The sequence below is a fragment of the Oncorhynchus clarkii genome, chromosome 28 (assembly GCF_045791955.1).
Source record: "Oncorhynchus clarkii lewisi isolate Uvic-CL-2024 chromosome 28, UVic_Ocla_1.0, whole genome shotgun sequence".
NCBI lineage: Eukaryota > Metazoa > Chordata > Actinopteri > Salmoniformes > Salmonidae > Oncorhynchus > Oncorhynchus clarkii.
The window spans coordinates 40819403-40843392 of record NC_092174.1 but is presented as its reverse complement, the minus strand read 5'-3'; the positions used below and the strand labels follow the sequence as shown (position 1 = coordinate 40843392).

The 23990-nt window shown below is 42.5% G+C and overlaps 2 protein-coding genes across 3 annotated transcripts in view; one reads left to right on the top strand and one right to left on the bottom strand.

The window, feature by feature from the left end:
* Positions 1–9631, bottom strand: part of LOC139387483 (signal peptide peptidase-like 2) — a 29151-nt gene extending 19520 nt beyond the window's left edge. The window contains exons 1-6 of one of the 2 annotated variants that reach the window (XR_011629172.1): positions 9535–9619; positions 8919–9035; positions 8515–8697; positions 7228–7317; positions 6631–6770; positions 1799–1941 (exon numbers count right to left, since the gene is read on the bottom strand). Coding sequence is in view for 1 of the 2 variants with exons in the window: in XM_071133726.1 (XP_070989827.1) it covers positions 1799–1941; positions 6631–6770; positions 7228–7317; positions 8515–8697; positions 8919–9035; positions 9535–9606 (745 nt within the window). In the remaining variant the exon portion in view is untranslated. Of the gene's footprint in view, positions 1–1798; positions 1942–6630; positions 6771–7227; positions 7318–8514; positions 8698–8918; positions 9036–9534 lie in introns of both variants that reach the window. The other variant, XM_071133726.1, reaches the window with a different exon arrangement.
* Positions 9632–19184: 9553 nt separating this feature from the next.
* On the top strand, positions 19185–23961 carry LOC139387489 (U6 snRNA-associated Sm-like protein LSm7). Its single transcript, XM_071133734.1, has 4 exons — positions 19185–19258; positions 22592–22694; positions 22916–22987; positions 23269–23961. The coding sequence occupies exons 1-4, from the start codon at positions 19253–19255 to the stop codon at positions 23409–23411; spliced, it is 324 nt and encodes a 107-aa protein (XP_070989835.1). The 5' UTR covers positions 19185–19252; the 3' UTR covers positions 23412–23961.
* The last annotated feature ends 29 nt before the right edge of the window (positions 23962–23990 follow it).

Sequence of the window (23990 nt, the reverse complement as noted above, 5' to 3'; positions counted from 1 at the left end):
ATAGACTAGATTAAGAGACAAGTATAGACAGGTAGAGACAGGTATAGATGGGTACAGGTGTATATACAGGTGGTCATAGACTAGATTAAGAGACCGGTATAGACAAGTAGAGACAGGTAGAGGCAGGTAGAGACAGGTAGAGGCAGGTAGAGGCAGGTATAGATGGGTACAGGTGTATATACAGGTGGTCATAGACTAGATTAAGAGACCGGTATAGACAAGTAGAGGCAGGTAGAGACAGGTAGGCAGGTAGAGACAGGTAGAGACAGGTAGAGGCAGGTAGAGGCAGGTATAGATGGGTACAGGTGTATATACAGGTGGTCATAGACTAGATTAAGAGACAAGTATAGACAGGTAGAGACAGGTAGAGACAGGTAGAGACAGGTATACACAGGTAGAGACAGGTATAGACAGGTAGAGATGTATATACAGGTGGTCATAGACTAGATTAAGAGACAAGTATAGACAGGTAGAGACAGGTAGAGACAGGTAGAGACAGGTATACACAGGTAGAGACAGGTATAGACAGGTAGAGATGTATATACAGGTGGTCATAGACTAGATTAAGAGACAAGTATAGACAGGTAGAGACAGGTATAGACAGGTAGAGACAGGTAGAGACAGGTAGAGATGTATATACAGGTGGTCATAGACTAGATTAAGAGACAAGTATAGACAGGTATAGACAGGTGGAGATGGGTATAGACAGGTAGAGACAGGTATAGATGGGTACAGGTGTATATACAGGTGGTCATAGACTAGATTAAGAGACAAGTATAGACAGGTATAGACAGGTAGAGATGGGTAGAGACAGGTATAGACAGGTAGAGACAGGTAGAGACAGGTAGAGATGTATATACAGGTGGTCATAGACTAGATTAAGAGACAAGTATAGACAGGTATAGACAGGTAGAGATGGGTATAGACAGGTAGAGATGTATATACAGGTGGTCATAGACTAGATTAAGAGACAAGTATAGACAGGTAGAGACAGGTATAGACAGGTAGAGACAGGTAGAGACAGGTAGAGATGTATATACAGGTGGTCATAGACTAGATTAAGAGACAAGTATAGACAGGTATAGATGGGTACAGGTGTATATACAGGTGGTCATAGACTAGATTAAGAGACCGGTATAGACAAGTAGAGACAGGTAGAGACAGGTAGAGACAGGTAGAGGCAGGTAGAGGCAGGTAGAGAGACAGGTATAGACAGGTAGAGGCAGGTATAGATGGGTACAGGTGTATATACAGGTGGTCATAGACTAGATTAAGAGACAAGTATAGACAGGTAGAGACAGGTATAGATGGGTACAGGTGTATATACAGGTGGTCATAGACTAGATTAAGAGACCGGTATAGACAGGTAGAGACAGGTAGAGGCAGGTAGAGGCAGGTATAGATGGGTACAGGTGTATATACAGGTGGTCATAGACTAGATTAAGAGACCGGTATAGACAAGTAGAGACAAGTAGAGACAGGTAGAGGCAGGTAGAGACAGGTAGAGGCAGGTAGAGGCAGGTATAGATGGGTACAGGTGTATATACAGGTGGTCATAGACTAGATTAAGAGACCGGTATAGACAAGTAGAGGCAGGTAGAGACAGGTAGGCAGGTAGAGACAGGTAGAGACAGGTAGAGGCAGGTAGAGGCAGGTATAGATGGGTACAGGTGTATATACAGGTGGTCATAGACTAGATTAAGAGACAAGTATAGACAGGTAGAGATAGGTAAAGACAGGTACAGACAGGTAGAGGCAGGTAGAGACAGGTAGAGACAGGTATAGATCCAGGTCGTACCCAGCTGGTCGTAGAAGAAGTAGAGCAGCACCAGCATGGAGCAGCACATGACAACGAACACAGAGATCATGATGGGCGTCACGTCCACCGTCTCCTCGTCCTGCTTCTCCACGCTGTCATCACGCTTGTGCTTCAGGTAACGCCTGCAGACAGAGGGACACCACAGGGACACGTGAGGGAGGCCCCTGGGGACTGTCGTCAGTAACAGACCCCTCTCCATCCTGAGGCAACTGGTCTTCACCCTTCATCCTAAAGCTAGAGCCCCCCCCCTCCAGGTAGAAGATCTAAGATCATCTGTAATACCCTCCCCAAATCCTGGAGAGGCTTTAACTGTAGGATGAAGGGGGGTCTGTTACTGACAGTGGGAGGGTAAAGGGGGGAGGGGGGGGGATTGATGCACGGACCGGTTTGTGTTGTTTTATTTACCTTGTATAACATTATTTCAACGTTTGGTTTGTTAAAATGTGTTACGCTTCTCCGCCGTGTTTAGTAATGTCCGTTTTCATGGTTTACTCCATTCGCTATGTGTCGTCACTCTCCCTCTCTCTTCCACACACGCTAACCCCCCCCTCGCGCCAAGGGGTTGGCGGGTGGGGCGCGAGGGGTTGGCGGGTGGGGCGCGGGGGCTGATGGGTACCACTACCCAATTTACTCTTGAAAGTTGTAATAGTAGACGGCACAAGGTGCCATTTCTAAATTGGGTAGTGCATCATCAGTTCCTCTTGTCATGTTAGTCATTGTCGACCTTAGAGAGATATTTATAACTTGTCAGAAAGGTCAACTAGACCATGTCAACTGTTTTTTAGCCCATAGATATTGTTGTCATTTCTTTGTCACTCAGATATCACATGAATACACATTAGACATGGCAAAATGTATAGAATTGCTGGAAATAAGCTTTAAAACCTGCAAAATGTTCTCTCCACCAACAACAGGGGTGTGAACAGTTTGAGTAATGAACAGTGCTTGTGCCCATAAAAATAGACATGGCACACGATGCTGGAAGGAGGGCCTGAGTGAAAAGATTTGGGAACCCCTGACATAATGCACACAAAATGTACTTTTTTCACTTTTTCAAATGTGTCTACTCTAGTCTGGACACGTGCTCTCTAGCCAAACGCTCAAAGATACAATGCGGGTAGGCTAGTATATTATAATGAGACTTTTATGGATAAGATAAAAAAATATATTTGTATTTGTCAAACGGCAGTCAAGCATCGATCATCGTATCACCCAGACCCTTTATATTTATTGGAAAGGAGCGTCAAGATCACTGTGCACTTTCATCACCTTGTAAATTCATCATCAATTATTTCATCTGTAGCCTAATAAACTGCATGGTTTCCAAAGTCGTAGTGGAAGGACCACACACACCATATCATCGCGTGACTAAGTTTATTTTGATATGATGGTTATTATATCAATATTAGCGCATCAAAGGCGTTTCCACAAAAAGATCCCACCACGTCGTACAAACAAATGGGGCGGCAGGGTAGCCTCCCTGGCTTTTTCATTCGTTGTCATGTCAAACATTGTATTCAAAGTGCCCACTAAATTCCAACTTTTGGTTGAAGTTTCATTGAACAGTATAAAACAACCATTGAAATCACTTATAATGTATGTGTTGCCACCCTAAGGTCATGAGCTACTCATAAAGCATATTTAGAACTTTTTAAATTCAAAAACCTCAAATACCGTCAAAAATATTGTGATATGATATTTTGCCCATATCGCCCAGCCCCTGCCGAACTGACCTCTGCTCAGTATCTAGACTAGAGGCAACTTCACTCTTCCCCTCTCTCTCTACCCTGCCCAAAGCACTCTCTTTTCCCCAGAGATAACCCTTGATAATTTAACCCACGGTCTAAATTAAGCCACTACTATGTGGCCTGGCAAGACTCCCCCTCCCACACTAGCTTTCATTGTAGTCTCAGACCACGCTGCTATCCACAAATGTTTGTTGGAGTGGCCTATGGTTGTCTAGCTGTCTAAGCCGTTGCCTCCGGAACACATATACCACTGCAGCGTGGATTGGAATCTGGCTCCTGCCATTTCAGCAAACTCTCTCTTTTGTGTCTACCTCTGTCCTACCAACAAATCAAAAAGTCAGGTGTCCTTTTGTGAGAGAATACTTTTTACTGTCTGTCAGACTTCTTGATGTCCTTACTACTACTACCACCACTACTAGTACTACTACTACCACCACTACTAGTACTACTACTACCACCACTACTACCACCACTACTACTACTACTACTACCACCACTACTAGTACTACTACTACCACCACTACTACTACTACTACTACTACCACCCCTACTAGTGCTACTACTACCACCACTACTACTACTACTACTACTACTACCACCACCACTACTACTACCACCACTACTACTACCACCACCACCACTACTACTACTACTACTACTACCACCACCACTACTACTAGTACTACCACCACTACTAGTACTACTACTACCACCCCTACTAGTACTACTACTACCACCACTACTACCACCACTACCACCACCACCACTACTAGTACTACTAATACCACCACTACTACTACTACTACTACTACCACCACCACCAAAACTACCACCACCACCACTACTACTACTACCACCACCACTATTAGTACTACTACTACCACCACTACTACTACCACCACTACTACTACTACCACCACTACTACCACTACTAGTACTACTACTACCACCACTACTAGTACTACTACTACCACCACTACTAGTACTACTACTACCACCACTACTAGTACTACTACTACCACCACTACTAGTACTACTACTACCACCACTACTAGTAGTACTACTACCACCACTACTACTACTACCACCACTACTACTACTACAACCACTACTACTACCACCACCACTAGTAGTACTACTACCACCACTACTACTACCACCACTACTACTACTACTACTACTACCACCACTACTAGTAGTACTACTACTACCACCACTACTAGTAGTACTACTACTACCACCACCACCACTACTACTACCACTACTACTACCACCACTACTAGTACTACTACTACTACCACCACTACTAGTAGTACTACTACTACCACCACCACTACTACTACTACTACCACCACTACTAGTACTACTACTACCACCACTACTACTACCACCACTACTACTACTACTACCACCACTACTAGTAGTACTACTACTACCACCACCACTACTACTACTACTACCACCACTACTACTACTACTACTACCACCACTACTACTACCACCACTACCACTACTACTACTTGTCATGACGTTGCCCTCTTTGGGTACAGCGAGCACCATCCCCCTCTCTCTGTCTCATACAACCAGGCTGCTGTGGTCAGAGAGGTCGTAAATCCCTCGAGGAGATTATCTCCTCATGGCCACAGTATAGAGAGAGAGTGAGTTTTCGTAGAGAGAACAAAGGCATTTCTTCCACCTCACAGAACTTGAGGTCCGAACAATATTTATGTTCTGGAGAAGATATAAAAGATCGGTGAAGAATCCAGCTACGAACTGGTCCGTTTAGTACAATTGTGTGAAACTCATGAGAGACAATACGGCCACATTACCATAACGCTGTTTATACAATAGCCTCAGATATGAGGCTTACATCTAATTGTTGTATAAGATGAATGAGTGAGGATGATATTGTTTGTGAAATTGTGTAATGTGATTTTGGACTGTTTAATGAAGGAAACTCCAATTCCCTTTGGAGTTTAACTAAATCAGAGGACCGCCCATGAGCACAGTTACGGTCTGGTGTCCTGGGACAGACCCTATTCTGCTCTTCCGAATAAAACCCCCACCCGGGTTTTCTATCACCAGACCGAGCTCACCTCAATTACGAGATGGCTAAAGGTTGCAGACCAGCTTACCTCGATAACGAGAGGGCCAAGGTTTGAGATACTAGTAGTGGTGGTAGTAGTTTGATACTACTACCACAACTACTAGTACTACTACTACCACTAGTACTATGACTACTACTACTACTATCACCACTACCACTACTAGTACTACTACTAGTACTATTACTACCATCACTACTAGTACTACTACCACTACTACGATCACCACCATCACTACTACCACCACTACTACTACTACCACCACCACCACTACCACTACCACTACTACCACCACCACTACTACTACCACGACTAGTACTACTACTACCACCGCCACTACTACCACCACCACCACTACTAGTACTACTACTACCACCACCACTACTACTACCACTAGTACTACTCCTACCACTAGTACCACTACTACCACTACTACTACCAGTAATACTACTACCACCACCACCACCACTAGTACTACCACCACCACTACTACTACTACTACTACTACTACCACGACTAGTACTACTACTACCACTAGTACTACTACTACTACCACCACCACCACCACTACTACTAGTACTACTACTACCACCACCGCTACTACTACCACCACCACTACTAGTAGTGCTACTACTACTACCACCACCACCACTAGTAGTGCTACTACTACTACCACCACTACCACTACTACCACCACTACTACTACCACCACTACCACTACTACCACCACCACCACCAGTACTGCTACTACTACTACTACTAGTGCTACTACTACTACCACCAGTACTACTACTACTATTACTACTACTACCACCACCACCACTACTACCACCACTACTACTACCACCAGTACTGCTACTACTACTACTACCACCAGTACTACTACCACCACTACTACCACCACCAGTACTGCTACTACTACTACTACCACCACCACCACCACTACCACCAGACTTACTTCTTGATGTCCTTGCTACCGGCCCAGTACCCTCCAACGGCCACCGTCCCGACAGCCATGAGGAAGATGATAACCATGTTGTAGTCCAGGACGGGCTCCTTGGGCGCGTACATGGCCACCTCTCTGCCCTGTCCAAACATCTGCAGGGAACAGGAAACACAGCATTTGGGTAAATTGACTAATTCACTGATTTGTTGATCTTTGTTAGTGATGTTACAAACATAAATTGTCTTTGAACAGGGTCTCGTTTCATCAGGGCGGCAGATATAAAATGTCACGAATAGAGATGCTGACATGATTCCTGTAGCCTCAATACTTACGCTACACGTCAGAGAGGCATCTCTGTTCTCTATGATATAGTTCTGAATGTTCCACAGCGTATCGTGTGTCCTACTGAACAGTGTGCTTGTAAGGGTTGCAAAATTCCAGTAACGTTTCCCCAAAACTCCCAGGTAGTCCAGAAATCCTCTTGGAAGATTCTGGAATTCCTGCTTATTCATTATTTTTTCCCCGGATAATCTTCTAGCCAGGGATTTCAGGAAAAGCTGGGAATTTGGGGAAAGTTTTACAAGATGTTGGTCTCTCCTCTGCTCTCACCTTCCTAATGTCCAGCATGTCAGTGTAGCTGAGCAATGCCACAGGGATGTCAATCTCCTCATACTGACTCTTGTTTCCTGCCGGTGGGGTCTGTGATTGGAAAAACAGAAATTACAATTGGCAAACTCTGACTGTACAGAAATGATTTAGAAAATCTATATTCAATCTATTATTTATACACTACAGCTGTAGGATCTTAATTTGATCACCCTGTTGCAGGAGAACTATCCTACAATGCAGGAAATGTAAAATATTTGAGTTTTAAAAACACTTCTGAAGTTTCAGACTTGATTTTCCTTTATTAAACATTTATTAATACCTACAAAAATGTCCATAAATTATAATCCACATAATAATTCACATTTCCTGTTGCTGCAGGATTATTTTCCTGTTGTAGCAAACTGGCTCAAATTAAGATCCTACACACGATGACCTACACTGTGTATACCAAACATTAGGAACACCTTCCTAATATTGAGTTTTCCCTCAGAACCAGTGGAGGCTGCTGAGGGAACCATTGCTGAGGGAACCATTGCTGAGGGAACCATTTCACTCATTCTGCTCCAGCCATCACCACGAGCCCATCCTCCCCAATTTTGGTGCCACCAACCTCCTGTGCCCAGAACAGCCTCAATTCGTTGGGGCGTGGACTCTACAAGGTGTCGAAAGCGTTCCACAGGGATGCTGGCCCATGTTGACTCCAATGCTTCCCATTGTTGTCTCAAGTTGGCTGGATGTCCTTTGGGTGGTGGACCATTCATGACACACACAGGAAACTGTTGAGCGTTCTTGACACAAACTGGTGCGCCTGGCAGCTACTACCATATGACGTTCAAAGACACTTAAATATTGTGTCTTGCCTATTCACCCTCTGAATGGCACACATACATAATCCATGTCTCAATTGTCTCAAGGCTTAAAAATCCTTCTTTAACCCATCTCCTCCCCTTCTTCTAAGCTGGTTGAAGTGGATTTAACAAGTAACATCAATAAGGGATCATAGCCTTCATCTGGATTCACCTGGTCAGTCTATGTCATGGAAAGAGCAGGTGTCCTTAATGTTTTCTACACTCAGTGTATATAACCTGTTTACGACAGGTGTGTTCCAATGCTCTTAGTCTGCTTCTTTCCTTCTGAGGCTTTTACAACAGCACTAGTGAAGATAAGAGGGAACAGGAGATGGCTAAAGTACATAGACAGGTCTGGGACCACCAGGCTAATATGATAGGACATAGGCTGGTAAGAGTCGAGTTGTCTTTGATATGAATTATATGGGTTGGCTCTTACCAGTCTGTCTTTGCTGACGATGAGCAGGCCTTTAGCTCCATTGAGCTGAGCCAGGCGGACCTTCTCATAGAAGGTGCAGTTCCCCCGCATCACCATGGGGATACGATTGGGGAAGCCACCATCGGGGACGTCTGATGGGAAACACAGTACTGACGGTGTCAGGTCATAGGTCTCCAGACGAGACTAGTGGAGGCATAAAGGACGATTGGTTAATAATGGGTTTCATCGTGCACACACACCACACACCAGCATTCTGATAAACTTGTCAGGGCAGAGAGCACAGACACACACACACACACACACACACACACACACACACACACACACACACACACACACACACACACACACCTTTGTTAGACATCTCTCAAGAAGTGACAATGACAGCCGTTTACTCCACTTACTGCTTTGTTGAGGTCCCGAGGTAGACGAGCCCACTGGGAGTTGAAGAAGATGCAGTAATCCTTTCCTTTGCCTTGACCCTTGTCACTGAAATGGGCCATCCCATATTCCCCCACAACCTGACAAGAGAGAAATATAACGTGTATAATAGATAAAAGCCTAAGTGCCTCTAAGAGGGGTGAGAGCAATAGACAGAGATGTAACAGTGGCCAGAATAACTTGAGATATTTAATAGACTGGTCAACTGACTCTATGAGAGTGTGCAGTACTACATCTTTCCACCAGCTAGTCAGCTTTACACTGATGCACAAGCTTTAACTAGACATTTCCAAAATTGACAATACCAGGGAGCACGATATTCATCTTAGACCACATTGATACATCAAAAATGATCAAAGCCATGTTACAGAATGATGTACATAGGATATTACTTGCAGATGGGCCCTATAGGTTGTGTTCTCCGCAAGCTAACAGTCATGTAGCATGCAGGCTAACTGTTAATTATCTCGACAACAAAATACAACAAGTACTGTTAAACGTTGGATCGGACACATGCGACTTGTTTTACAGATGAATGCCACATGATTTTTTGGGTAAATAGACATGCGACCATCTCACCTGTTTTAAGAGAAAATATGCCCAAACCAGGTTTAGCAAAGCCTTCATGATGCTTGCTTGTTGTCTTCCCATCAACCGCACTGCTCTGCTCTCACCGTGCGGTCACCAGCTGTTTTCACAGCTCTCGCCCACATTCTACAGTGCATTTGCCATTGGTTTATTTTTTAACCAGCACTGAAGTACACGAATTATGATTGGTTTACATGATGTCAATCAAACATATCAATACATTCCAGAGGTTTTCTGTCAGCTTCTATAATTTAGGGGTCAGCATACTAGATAACATAATTAGGCGGGTGCTTACATTTGTCCTATTTCACTCATGTACATGTGTGAATTGGAAATATATATTTTTTGTATATCCCACTCCCCCTGAGACTCACTTGGAGAGTGGAGTCAGAGCCAGGGATTAGCCATTATTGACCACGACCATGAAGCAATTAGTGCCTTGCTCATGGTCACATCAGACTAGGTGAAAAAAGCCGCTTGGGGATTTGAACCAGCGACTTTTCGGTTACTGGACCAACGCTTAGGGTTGCCAACTGTCCAGTATTTGCCAGGATGTCCCTTATAATGGGCTAAATTGGTTTGTCCCATACGGGACCTCCCTTGTCCGGTATATTCATCCAATCACAGTGTAGCGTAAACGCGCCAAATTCCTACCAAAGTAATTTCTGTTGTTCGGTCGGTTTGGCATATCAAGTAAATATGGATAAACATGCAAAAAAAGAGAAAAGACTGTGCAGCTACAACAAACAATGGGAAGCAAAAAATAGACGTGGGTCAGTGGTGACTCGACGAAAGCTTTCTGTACTTTATGCGGTCGGGAATTCTCAATAGGCAATGGAGGGGAAAATGACCTAACTCAGCATGCATCCACAGAAATGCACAAGGCCACGCAAGCTAAAGGTGCCAATAATATCGGTGCATTCTTCGTAACGTCTACTGTGGAAAATAACAACATCGCGGAAAGTGAAGCCTCGTATGTGTACCAGACGGTTAAACACGGACTCAGCTACAACAGCACCGACAGTCTTGTTAAGCTCAAATGTGCTTTGTTTCATGACTCAAATGTTGTGAAGAAGATGCACTTGGGAAGAACGAAAGCGGAGATGATTACAATTAATGTTTTTGGACCAAATACTGTGCGGGATATTTTGGATGATCTGTCCCCGACCGAAGGTGCGACCGTGTATTTCTCAGTTGCCAGGGATGCCTCAAACAAGGGAAATAGAAAAATGTTTCCATTGTGCGTGAGATATTTCTCTGATGGAGTGCAAGTTACTTGACTTTTATGAAGACAATGATGAAACTGCAAATGGCTTACATCAAGCTCTGATGAACTGTCTGGAAAAGCATGAACTGGATATTAGACACATCACAGCCCTATGCAGCAGATAATGCCCATGTCAACTTTGGAAAACACCTCTCCTTTTACCAGTTATTGAGCAGTGACAACAATCGCATTCTGAAAGCTAATTGCCCAGCTCACATAGCTCATAATGCCTGCAAGCACGCCTGCGAGCCACTAAGTTGCCTTGCTAGCTCATAATGCCCGCAAACACGCCTGCGAGCCACTAAGTTGCCTTGCTAGCTCATAATGCCCCCAAGCACGCCTGCGAGCCACTAAGTTGCCTTGCTAGCTCATAATGCCCGCAAGCACGCCTGCGAGCCACTAAGTTGCCTTGCTAGCTCATAATGCCCGCAAGCACGCCTGCGAGCCACTAAGTTGCCTTGCTAGCTCATAATGCCCGCAAGCACGCCTGCGACCCACTAAGTTGCCTTGCTAGCTCATAATGCCCGCAAGCACGCCTGCGAGCCACTAAGTTGCCTTGCTAGCTCATAATGCCTGCAAGCACGCCTGCGAGCCACTAAGTTGCCTTGCTAGCTCATAATGCCCGCAAGCACGCCTGCGAGCCACTAAGTTGCCTTGCTAGCTCATAATGCCCGCAAGCACGCCTGCGAGCCACTAAGTTGCCTTGCTAGCTCATAATGCCCGCAAGCACGCCTGCGAGCCACTAAGTTGCCTTGCTAGCTCATAATGCCCGCAAGCACGCCTGCGAGCCACTAAGTTGCCTTGCTAGCTCATAATGCCCGCAAGCACGCCTGCGAGCCACTAAGTTGCCTTGCTAGCTCATAATGCCCGCAAGCACGCCTGCGAGCCACTAAGTTGCCTTGCTAGCTCATAATGCCCGCAAGCACGCCTGCGAGCCACTAAGTTGCCTTGCTAGCTCATAATGCCTGCAAGCACGCCTGCGAGCCACTAAGTTGCCTTGCTAGCTCATAATGCCTGCAAGCACGCCTGCGAGCCACTAAGTTGCCTTGCTAGCTCATAATGCCTGCAAGCACGCCTGCGAGCCACTAAGTTGCCTTGCTAGCTCATAATGCCTGCAAGCACGCCTGCGAGCCACTAAGTTGCCTTGCTAGCTCATAATGCCTGCAAGCACGCCTGCGAGCCACTAAGTTGCCTTGCTAGCTCATAATGCCTGCAAGCACGCCTGCGAGCCACTAAGTTGCCTTGCTAGCTCATAATGCCTGCAAGCACGCCTGCGAGCCACTAAGTTGCCTTGCTAGCTCATAATGCCTGCAAGCACGCCTGCGAGCCACTAAGTTGCCTTGCTAGCTCATAATGCCTGCAAGCACGCCTGCGAGCCACTAAGTTGCCTTGCTAGCTCATAATGCCTGCAAGCACGCCTGCGAGCCACTAAGTTGCCTTGCTAGCTCATAATGCCTGCAAGCACGCCTGCGAGCCACTAAGTTGCCTTGCTAGCTCATAATGCCTGCAAGCACGCCTGCGAGCCACTAAGTTGCCTTGCTAGCTCATAATGCCTGCAAGCACGCCTGCGAGCCACTAAGTTGCCTTGCTAGCTCATAATGCCTGCAAGCACGCCTGCGAGCCACTAAGTTGCCTTGCTAGCTCATAATGCCTGCAAGCACGCCTGCGAGCCACTAAGTTGCCTTGCTAGCTAAACTTGTGATTTACAATATTTTTTATTTATTATTAACACAACAAATACAAAAAAACTGAAATATACAAACAAGAGTACATAAATCTAACAGACATTATTATTACATATCAATATTCATTTTCAATTTGTTAAATACTTTTATGGTGCTTATTGCTTTTTAGTTTTTACATTTACTGATAATTTCAAAATAATATTTAAATTCTATCTTAAATAATGTGAAAATTGGTTTGTTCTCTGCCCACTTCATTTTATGGACAAAGAATCTTCCATGAAAGATAAACAAATAAACAATGACAGTTAAATCAGGGTCCATATCATTTAGATCACAATAAAACATAATATCAGAATCTTTCAAATTAACATTAATACTTGTTTCTTTTAAAATAAAATCTTCTAACTCACTCCAAAATCTTCTGACAAGAACAGTCCCAAAATAAATGGTCAAGAGTTTCTGGGTCACAACCACAAAATACACATTTGTTATCAATAGCTATTTTAAATCTGTGTATAATAAATGTCTTTACAGGGTGGATTCTATGAATGAGTTTGTATGATACTTCTTTCACCTTATTAGATATACAATATTGACCAGATAACAACAAAACCTTGTTCCAGTTGACTTGTCCTAGGGCTGCAGTCCAGTACATTTTAGCAGAGGGAATAGTAACATGTTGACATAGTTTCCTTATATACCTGTTATTACATTTGTAGTTGAAAATGTCAATTCCTTCTAGTTGTATTGAGGCTACAAAATCCTCAACAGTTGCACTTGGAGTATTGCTATAGCTCTAAAAACAAGTTGATACTCCTCAGGAGTGAATGTAACATTGTGTTGGTCTCATAAATTCTGGATAATCATATAGTTGTCCATCATTATTCAACAATTGTTTAACCCAAATAATAATGTTGTCAAAACAGTTCTGGAAAAATAAAGACTTGTTTTTGTATTTTATGTCTTTATTATTCCAGATTGTATACCTATGAGGGGAAAAATTGTGTTTGTACATGAGGTTCCAAGTTAGAAGTACTTGTTTATGAAAGTTTGCAAGCTTAATAGGGATTTTACCCACATCAACGTTGCATTTTAGTAAGAATTCTAGACCACCAATCTGTTGGAAAATTTAATTAGGGATTATAATCCAAATGCAATCCTTATTTCTTAAATAGTTTTGTATCCATTTAATCATAAATATTATATTAGAGGTTTTAATATCCAGAGCATTCAACCCTCCCTCACTTTGGGTGCTACATATTACCGCTTTTCTTAAATAATGAGCTTTATTCCGCCATATGAAGTTAAATAATGTAGTATCAACCATTTTAGTTACTGACAGAGGAACATCCAAGGCAAGGGAGGTATGAACTAATCTGGACCTTCAGATTTTGATAAAAGTACACGTCCAGATGAAGATCTCTTAATAACCAGGAGTTAAATCTCTTTGCAATTTTCTCTACAATAGAAGAGACGAGGAATTGGGCGTCCTTGTTTAATTCCACGTCTAATGTCAAATCTTTGTGAAGTTCCGTGGGATAATTTAACAGAGCTGTTACTATTATTCTAAAGTGTCTTAATTACACTTTGGAAATATTGACCAAAACCAAAAAATCGAAGAGTCTCAAAAATAAAATTATGTTCAACTGTATCAAATTCCTTGTAAAAGTCTACAAATAAAATAAAGCTACCTTAGATACAGAATTAAAATATCCACCTCAGAACATTTTGATATCCTGAAATACACCTATAACTCTATTAATCTCTTCTTCAAATTCTTGAAATAATATCCTGTTGTTTTGTTTGTTGTTGGATGCATAAATATTCCCTAATAAAAACATTTCACTGTTGAAATTTACTGTTAAAATGAACCAACGTCCAGAGTGGTGAGTCTTACGACTGATGACCTTCGCTTTAAATGCACCTCTTAAAAACTGCTACACCTGCAGAGTGGTTGTTGCCATATGATAACCAGATATCGTTACCCCATTGATTTTTCCAAAAAGATAGATCGGAAGAACAAGCATGAGTCTCTAGTAGAAAGTAAAAGTCTGCATTAAACCATTTGCAATACAGGAAAACAGCCTTACGCTTGAGTAAATTACGAATACCACTGACCCTAATTGAACAAAGAAAATAAAGACAAACTTCAACAACAACCTTGTTATGCTAATATAAGCTTTTCCTAAGGATATGTAACTCAAAAGGATTTCCATCCCATTATTAACCTCTAACAAAAATGTATATATATATATATATATTGGTCATAAAGTTAAAGTATTCTTACTCCCACAAGGGGGAGACATTGTGTAGACTTTACAATAAGCAGTTATTCACCTATAGTTAGTGTTTAGTTTAACAGTTCTCAGGTCAGCCTTTTCTCATTCAAGTGTTTGTGTAAATATTTTATAATAAAAGGCTGCTTTTCACCTGGAAATGTGTTTTTTTGGCCTGACAGTTCTGTCTGAATTAGACTCTGGCTCTCACTCAAATGTTCTGATTTGGCCGCATTTCGTTCCCAACGATGAATACTCTTGCCTTTCTAGCTGCAGCCACCATCGGCCAGGGTTTCTCTCTTGTCACTTTGTCTGCTGAGGTCAGATCCTCAGTGAAACTAAATTTTTTGCTTGATGAGGAATTCACAATTCTTCGCTCGCCTCCAGAGAAGATCCCGTGTAGATCTGTTGGTGAACCGGATGATGGTTGTCCTTGGTCTCCTGTCTTGATCATTGACTCTTTCCAAACGATGGACGATGTCTACAGTTTCCTGAAGTTTGGCTTTTGATTCGGGAATGACAGCTCCACAGATGTCAACAGCTCTGCATTTGATGTCCTCACCCGCCTGCTCTGAAATTCCATGGCCTCATTCACCTTTTGCTCGAGTTCAGCCACCTTCTTTTCATATTCCTGGCAGATAACTTCCACTTTCTTCATGTCACTTTTGAGGGTTTTCACTTCTCCAATAATTAAAGTCAACAGATTTTTTAATGGCCTCAATTTAATTCGTATTCTCCTTAACCATGACCTCCAAGCCATTTACCCTTTCATCCATCTTTGCTGTCAAAAGCATTACCATATAGTTTTGCATCTCAAGAAGTGACAGACCCTCTTGGCCTCTCATCTTTTCCCCCTGGGGCTTGACTGGAGTGCCGGGGTCGTAAGGTCAAGGCCTGAGCTGGGGACTGGAGGGGCTCAAGTTGTGAGCATTGCTGTCCGTGCTCACCACATTGTCATCACCCATTGCAGTATTTCCCCCCACAGTTACATTCTGAAGAGGAGTACCCAAAATCACACCATCTTTTGTGGTTAATTGTCCATCTGACGATCTCTCCATTTCTTTCCTTTTGGTTCTGGTCGTAGAAGTTTCCATGTACGTTCGACAAGCTAGTTTTTGAGCTAGCTAGCTTATCTGGCTATCTAGTGTTGTCGCAAACGTAGTTTTAGGCGCGCCCTCGATTTACAATATATGTAACTGCTAAAAAAGAGGCTATATTGTGAGCTAAATTTGATTTAATGTATATTATGCTAGCCTGAAACAGTTGAAAATAAATTATTATTTTGGGCTTTTCAGCAGTCAAAGGTTGTAGTTGAGGAGAAAAGGGCAAATACCTCTGGAAAAGGTTCTATCAAGGCCATAAACTGTGCGTGTGTGTGAAATAATAGCACTGGTGTGGCCATGAGGTGAGGGTAAGATGGTGGACAGGAAAACTAGGAGAAAAGTGTTACATACAGTTGAGATCCGCCATTTTGAGCCCCACATTTTTAGCAAAAAAATTCAAATATATGTATTTTTTGGTGCTTGCCTGTTTTGGCATTAATACATGTCACATATCAGTTTGCAAACAATGTAAAAAAATATATATATCATTGAGGTAATAAAGCCGCATACAAACATGGTCTCTTTTTTGTGTTTTCTTGAATAAGGAAGCTCCAAAATGCAGGTGTTTCAGCCTAGTTCAGTGCTTTCTGTGGTGGTGGGGCAAGCCAGCAGAAAATACGGAGCGTTACGCCGTGATTGGCTCAGTGTTCTGTCACTCATGGGGACACTACTTCACCACAAAGTCTAAGAGGAGACCTCAAAAATTCGAGCCCTTTGGGTGCTGCCATAGAGTTACATTAGAAGTGCTCATCCAATAAGGCTCAAGGTCATTGGCCACAGATAAAATGTACAGTAGCTTTGATTGGACTGATCATGTCAACTTCATACTTAGCTTAGCTTAGCTAGCAGTCATCATCATGAATCAAGTCGACAATCTACTGGCAAATCCTTTTTAATCCTTGTCATATGAAGATAAATAATGAAAAGAAATTATGGCTGTGTGGTCCCAAATCTGGGATTAAGGGGATTAATTTTTCCAAGTTCAAAATGATAAACATTCAACACTGGCCATGCTGTCAATGAAGCACGATTTGTGCAGAACTCAGTGAGTTCCAGACAACTGGAAAGTTGGGAATAAATAAGCTCCGACTGGGAAAATAAGTTTTGAACATCCAACTCAGAATTGTAAATCTGGCCTCCAGTTGTTTTGAAAGCACCATAAATCCATAGAATGCCAGACTTTGCCAACGAAGGACCGCCGCGCCAGCTTCCTGTTCAAGTGAGCACAGCATAACAAGGTGAGTCCAAAAATGTTTTGTTCGCTGCTGCATAAATTATGTAATATGCCAGGGCGATGTGTATACTGTAGCTAAGAAAGCAATACTAAGTGTATGATGTGTAGTAAGATGTTAGTAGCCCATGTGCCTCACTCTAATAATTTGGTCTATTTACCCCGCGTAATTTCACCTACTGTACTGACTTGGTGATGCACATGTAGCATATAACCTGTTTTAGAGAAATGTAATCGTCGAATATTATAAGAGCTTTTTGTCTGTTTATATGCCCCCTTTATTTATCATACTGTTCTGACTTGGTGTACAGGGAGAACACAGCAAGAACGCCCATGTTCTGAATTCTGTCGCTGTACATTTAAAAAGTGTTAAACAAATAATTATATAGCTCGCTCATGATTGTCTTATTTGAAAGATTACAGAATACCTCTTATCCGCTCGTCCCCTTATTCCATAGTTTGTACATCTCAATTGTCATTGGAAACTGCATTTGTTTAAGCAAGTCAGACATATCAGCTATGTTTTTTAAAGGGCAGTAAATGAGGATGAATGTTTCGCTGCCAGACAAGGCTCCGCTGAAGCCAGGAGTAGCAGTGGTAAAATGTTGGGACAGCTTTATGTAGGCCATAATAGTTTGTGGGCACCGTTTGTCACCGTTATAGTGCAATTCATGTATTGTTTAGTGTTGTGGTTTTACTGGCATGCATCCCACTTCAAGATTTACAGGCTAAAATCGCCACTGGTTACATATAAGTTAATATGAAACGCACAAGCCTTCTGGAAGATCTGATGAAAGAGAAGATGGCAGACATGGGGAAAAAAGAGAAGTGGAACATGTTTTGAGTGAATGTGGAGTGGTGGAGCACAGAGACTTTTGGAAGAGCTACAGAAGGAAATTAAACATGACAAGAGTGAGGATGAATTAACTGCAGTGGCAAGTGCGGTGAAGACCGCCGTGTTTGAGCCTAGTCCTGATGATGACAAAGATGATTCGGGTCTAGTGGGAGTGAGATGGCAGATCCATATGGGGTGTCAGGTTGGGGAATGTGGAATCGTGTTCATTTTTTTTGCGTTTCAGCTGTCCAGAGGGAGCGTGAGCCCCACACCACGCGACTGGGGACAAGAACTGTGACTTGCTTTCCTCTCCAGAGCACGGAGTGATAACTGGAGTGGCATTAAGTGTTGAGGAGGATCAACTGAAGTTGAAGAATCCCGGTGTCTGTGACGCACATTGTTTGGTGTGGCAGACTCGGTGGAGAGTGTGATGAAACAGACGACACCGTCTGTACTACAGAGTTTTAAAAAATATATAAAAAAATAAATGCAGAGTCAGATAAAGTCAAGTCAGGATTCATTAGTTATCCCGTGAGAACTTCTGTCCTGAGTCCATTACAGTGTTTTAGGTATCAAGCTTACGGTCACGTGCAGCAGTGTGCAGGAGGGAGCTTCCTAGATGTGAGAAGTGTGCAAGAGGACATGAGACAAAGGAATGTGTAGTGTCTGTGGGAAAAGTTGTGTGTGTAAACTTTAAGGGTACCCATGATGCTGGAGATCAGAGGTGTACAGTGAGAGAAAGGCAGGTTGAGGTTGCCAGGATCAGTTAATAGTGCAGAAAGTGACGTATGTGGAGGCAGTGAAGAGAGGAGTAGAAGAAGATGGGTCCAGGGTGAGGGATCCCAAGAGGATCCCTGTGAGTAGGCCGAGGCCAATAAAGAGTGATAGATAGATGTGCTTCGGGAAGGTTGGTATTCTGCCGTACATGTACTGCAGGAATAGAATTTAAATCAAAGAGGACGGATGTGGTGGCAAAAGCGGAGAAGTACTTGGGTGTACAAAATTGTACAGCAGATGAGTTACAAGATGCTTTTAACAATAGTGTCCTGTCCTCCCAGGCTGCTGGCCTGGAGTAGGTTCAGATGGGGCCAAAGTAGTGGAATAGTGGTGAGGTTTTAATGGGTGCGGGGTTAGATGGTAGGGCAAATTTTTCAAAGTGTAATTAATTCATACTACTTAATAGTAGGCTGATACACAGCCAATACACTAGGTGGCGGCATGCACTTATAAATGTGTTTGAGGACCGCAATAATACCAACAAAGTAGAAGAAAAAGGTTGGAGTTCGAGAGGCGTGGCTGGAACAGTTTCAAAATGGCGGTGAGTCGATCATATCTTCCATGAACGTATCTAAAACGGCGTTATTTATATTTTCTATTAGCAATTGCGTGCCTCAATCTAGCTACAGTAGTGTTATCTAGCAAATGCAAGAGAGCAGAGTAGGGACATTTGCGAGCGTGCTTTTCAGACAGCATCATGTTAATGAAACCGAAAAAGAAAAGGAATGTCAAACAAAGACTGAAAAATGACAATGTCGCTTGAGAAAAAAGAGCCAATACCCGATTGGGACGATCGCAACGATGACAATATTCTGCAAAACGTGCAACATTACGTTAGACTACATAGTGCATTGGCGCTAGATCAGCATTCCCGGTAATAAACTCGTGTCCGCCGTGGACCTGCTCGTACATAAAGCATCATCCATTCAGACTGCAAAGACATTTACCTCCTTTTTAATTGCAAGAAGAAATGCGTACTTTTTTTTAACACAATTTCCACGACCGTTTAAGTATTTTCAGCCAATTCAGGATGTTGCATACCGCGTTCATCCAAGGGTGTGCAACGTTCCTAATCTAATATTCATAAAATGGTGCTAAATGAACACGCAGTTCATTTTAGTGGCCAACTCAGGAGACTAACAGGTAGCCGCAAAAAATGGCGCTGAGTCGATATCTTAAATAACTTAATTTAAAACCTAATTTACTCACCATTTTTCTAGTTCTAAAAATTTGAAAAAAGCGCTATTTCAATTGAACTACAGTATTCTGACCACTGTTAGCGAGATGGAGTGGGTTGAGAAATTTGCTAGCGTTAAGGGCAGACTACTGTATAATGTTGTCAACATCAGCGTGCTAAATATCATGCCATGTTCGTACCCCAGTTTCCCTCCCCATAATCTTTAGACTACATTCTAGAAACTGGGTTCACTTCATTTCTTCCCTTAATCTGCTTCTTCTATTGGGTTTAACGGCCGTTGGCATCCAATGTTAACGGTGCATTACCGCCACCAGCTGGAGGAGGTATTTTAACGAGAAAATATAAATCATTACAGGAAAGGGGGAAAACGAAAAGACATGAAACAAACCCCATCCCACTTCAATCACAGTCCATTCCAAAATACATCCCTGCTCAGGGGCCTCAGAGGGTGGGAACATTCAGTGACAGGATTTCTTGCAAGGCATCGGCTATGACATTACGAAGACCCAAGAAACATTTAGCTGCATTCAATGATGACAATTTTCTCCGCTTGTGCTATACAGTTTATGACCGTTGCAATAAATTATACAAAGTCCACCTTTAACATGTAACATTTCACTATCCCTCTGTTGATGTGAAACAGTCACTGGGTCATGGGGGCTCTACTACCCTTTGTTTCTTCCCTGCCACTCTGTCGACTTGCAGCAACCACTCCATCTGTCTTCAGTTATCATACTTCTTGCGCCACTTTTTCCACCCTAGAAATAACCCCCTTTGATTGGTTCAAAAATCTATACAGGAATCATTCCACTCCAGTATCTTGAGTCTTAAAAACACACACACAAAAAACTAAATAAGACTGCTTCTTGTGATGTTCAGACTCCATCCGTTCCAAGACATTCCAGATTTTCAACAGTTTTTCAACAGAATTGGTTTAATAATAATAATACACTCTGGGTTTTATTTTCTACCTGATAATTGCACCCACCTGGTGTCCCAGGTCTAAATCAGTCCTTGATTAGAGGGGAACAATGACAATCAGCAGTGGAACTGACTTCAAGGATCAGATTTGAATTTGCCTGGCCTATACTGTCGATTTAAAGTTGAACATGGCCGATTTGGGCACTTATAAGCGCATAAATTGGAACACAGGGGTGTCAAACTCATTCCACGGAGGGCCAAGTATCTGCAGGTTTAGGGTTTTTCCTTTCAATTAAGCCCTAGACAACCAGGTGGGATGAGTTCCTTACTAATTAGTGACCTTAATTCATCAGTCACGTAAAAGGGAGGAGTGAAACCCCACAGACTCTTGGCCCTCCATGGATTGACACCGTGCTTTACAGTAACATGCTATAAATCACATCTGAGTGGGTTTTTACTGACAGCCGCTCTGAACATGAGCTCTTCACACTACAAGAAGTTGCCCCCGTCACTCCGGCTAATTGGGCAACTTTTGCAAATGTTTTTGTCTGAGGGAGATAAATGCTGTAAATTGAGAGGACTCTTATGTATTTTGAAAGATGAGATGTTGAGGACTATAATAAATTCCACTTTGATGTCGTACAAGTAAGCCAAACACCTGTGATTCCAAATGCAATTCACATTCCCATATCATAAAACTCATGTAACATAGTGTCAATGTTTATTATCACTCTGATGTACAGTTGGATGACATCATACCCTGGGTTGTTCTGAACAGAATGATTTGTCTATTGTGAAGAGAATTTGCGGCTGAACACACACCTGAATGCGCTCATGACTCCTTTCTATGTGCACCAAAATTTGGGTCGGTATCTGTAAGATCATATTTTATAACTTAGCTAGTCATGTTGGAAATAGAACAAGCTTTCAAATGATGCCCACCTGATCCAGATTGAGATTTATAATGGGCCGTTTTTGGATTGTGTAAACAACGGTAATTGTGTGATGGCGGGTATGCAGGGCTGTATTCCAAACGGAACGACTACAAGTGTGCTTTCTCTAGTTTTCTCAAAGGCACAGCTCGGAGAGCATCTATTAAAAGGTGCTTTTTTTTCGGAAGACTCTTCTTTGAGTCATAAAAATGCATTGCCATTACTTTGGAGAGATGGGTGACCACTTGGAAACATCAGTTAGTCCTCTCACTCAAAACACTCAAATAGCCCAACATTTCCAGGAATATTCTTATGTTACTGAATGTATTTTTTCAGATTTTGTTATCAACAAATGTGGTAAAAAGTACAGTAATTGTAAAATCTACATTAAAGTCAACAGTGTAATGTTTGGATTCAGTATTTTCAGGTCAACTGTTGTGTCCTTGCCTTGGTAAATTTTTTTCTCTCCATAATCTCAACTGTTCCCTTTTAATTGCTCCTCATGCTTATGCATACGTTTTTAATATTATGTATATAAAAAAAACATTTCAATTTAGTGCTATCCATATAGGCTAATTCTCATGAGTGTAAAGGGTTAAAAAATGTAGCATGATTTGGCTCAATTAAAATGGATCTGATCTCCAGCCCTGTCAGTTTTTCCCACGTCAAGTACTCCTATTGAAATAATAATTATTTGTGTCAAATAAACACATCTACATTTTCAGTATACAAATTGGATACAACTAAAAGGGGCTGCGGTCCTTGATGGTATGATTAGACTATGGGGTTCAATCCTAAATTCTACTGAATATTTTCCTTTCAGGACAGAAACAAGGAAGGAGAGAAGAAAAAGAAGGAGAGCATCTTTGACCTGTCCAAGTACATCGATAAACAAATCCGTGTCAAGTTCCAGGGAGGACGAGAGGGTAAATCAGTGAAGATAATACGTAGTCCATTTCATTACTATGTTAAAACCTGAAGAACGAAATGAAAAAATACTGTGGGACTTGAGGCTTCCAAAAGAGAACAATGGCCACCTTCTGCCTGTCTGGAAATGCTGTTCCATGACAGGCCACAGTCCCCATCTCCTTTACTGTTTTTCTCTTTGCCTCCATTCAAGATAATAATCCTTATTTATTTGTGTCAGCCAGTGGAGTCCTTAAGGGGTTTGACCCCCTGTTGAACCTGGTATTGGACAGCACCATCGAGTACTTGCGAGGTATGTAGCAGAAACTAAGACTTGCTTGTATGATCGCATATCACTTCTACAAAGTGAAAATGCACTCCTGGTCGGCGAGGAGACTGTTGCCCACACAATTCAATGGAAAACATATCTGTGATGTTGCCCTTTAGTTAAAAAAAATTGACAATAAAATCAAGGTCGTATAAAGAAGGTTGTGCTGGATCATTCATGGTGGAGTTTCACATACTATCAATTACCTCTGACCTGTTATGCCACTTCCTCCTCCAATACAATTTGGTTTGATTTGTTATTTCCAGACCCTGACGACCAGTTCAAGCTGACCGAGGACACGCGACAGCTGGGCCTGGTGGTGTGTCGAGGAACCTCAGTGGTGCTCATCTGTCCTCAGGACGGCATGGAGGCCATCCCCAACCCCTTCATACAACAGCAGGACGGATAGTCCGCAAGCCGTATTCCTCTTGATTTCCTCACAGTAGCCCAATTCCTGGGGTGAATCTTAATTGTATTTCCTTGATTTCTCAAGTCCTCTCCTTGCTTCCTTCTTTGGACAAGAACATCCGAGGGGAGGAACCTCAGATTGTTTGCTCCAAAATGCTTTGAAAAGGTGACAAGGTAGGAGGACGTGAGGAATCAAGGAAATATTATTTACTATTCTCCCCTGACCCTTCTACCCGAGGTGCACTTCATGTTCACTCCCATCAGCCCCACACATCTTTCTGAGTCCCTAAAATCAGGACAATTATTTTGTTGTAGTTTAATTGTTGTCACCAGCCTAAATGTTGATGTAGTGTGATGAGCATGTGTTCTGTTAATCATTTTTTCTGGGGGGGTTCTCTGACTAGATAAGTGAAAACATATTTTTGCTGTGATGGTAAACATGAAAAAAATACTTTTTACTATGGTATTTCCCTAGGTCAGGCCAGGTTTGAACGATCTGGCATATTATGGTTTTACATTACAAATGTAATAAATTTACTATTTTCTTTTAATGATGTGTTTTGTATCGTCTTTGAACGTC

Excerpts from the sequence above, each read along its gene's own strand:
- LOC139387489 (XM_071133734.1), top strand. Across the intron at positions 22,695-22,915 it reads GTTCCAGGGAGGACGAGAGG|CCAGTGGAGTCCTTAAGGGG; the intron begins GTAAATCAGTGA and ends TATTTGTGTCAG. Across the intron at positions 22,988-23,268 it reads CACCATCGAGTACTTGCGAG|ACCCTGACGACCAGTTCAAG; the intron begins GTATGTAGCAGA and ends TGTTATTTCCAG.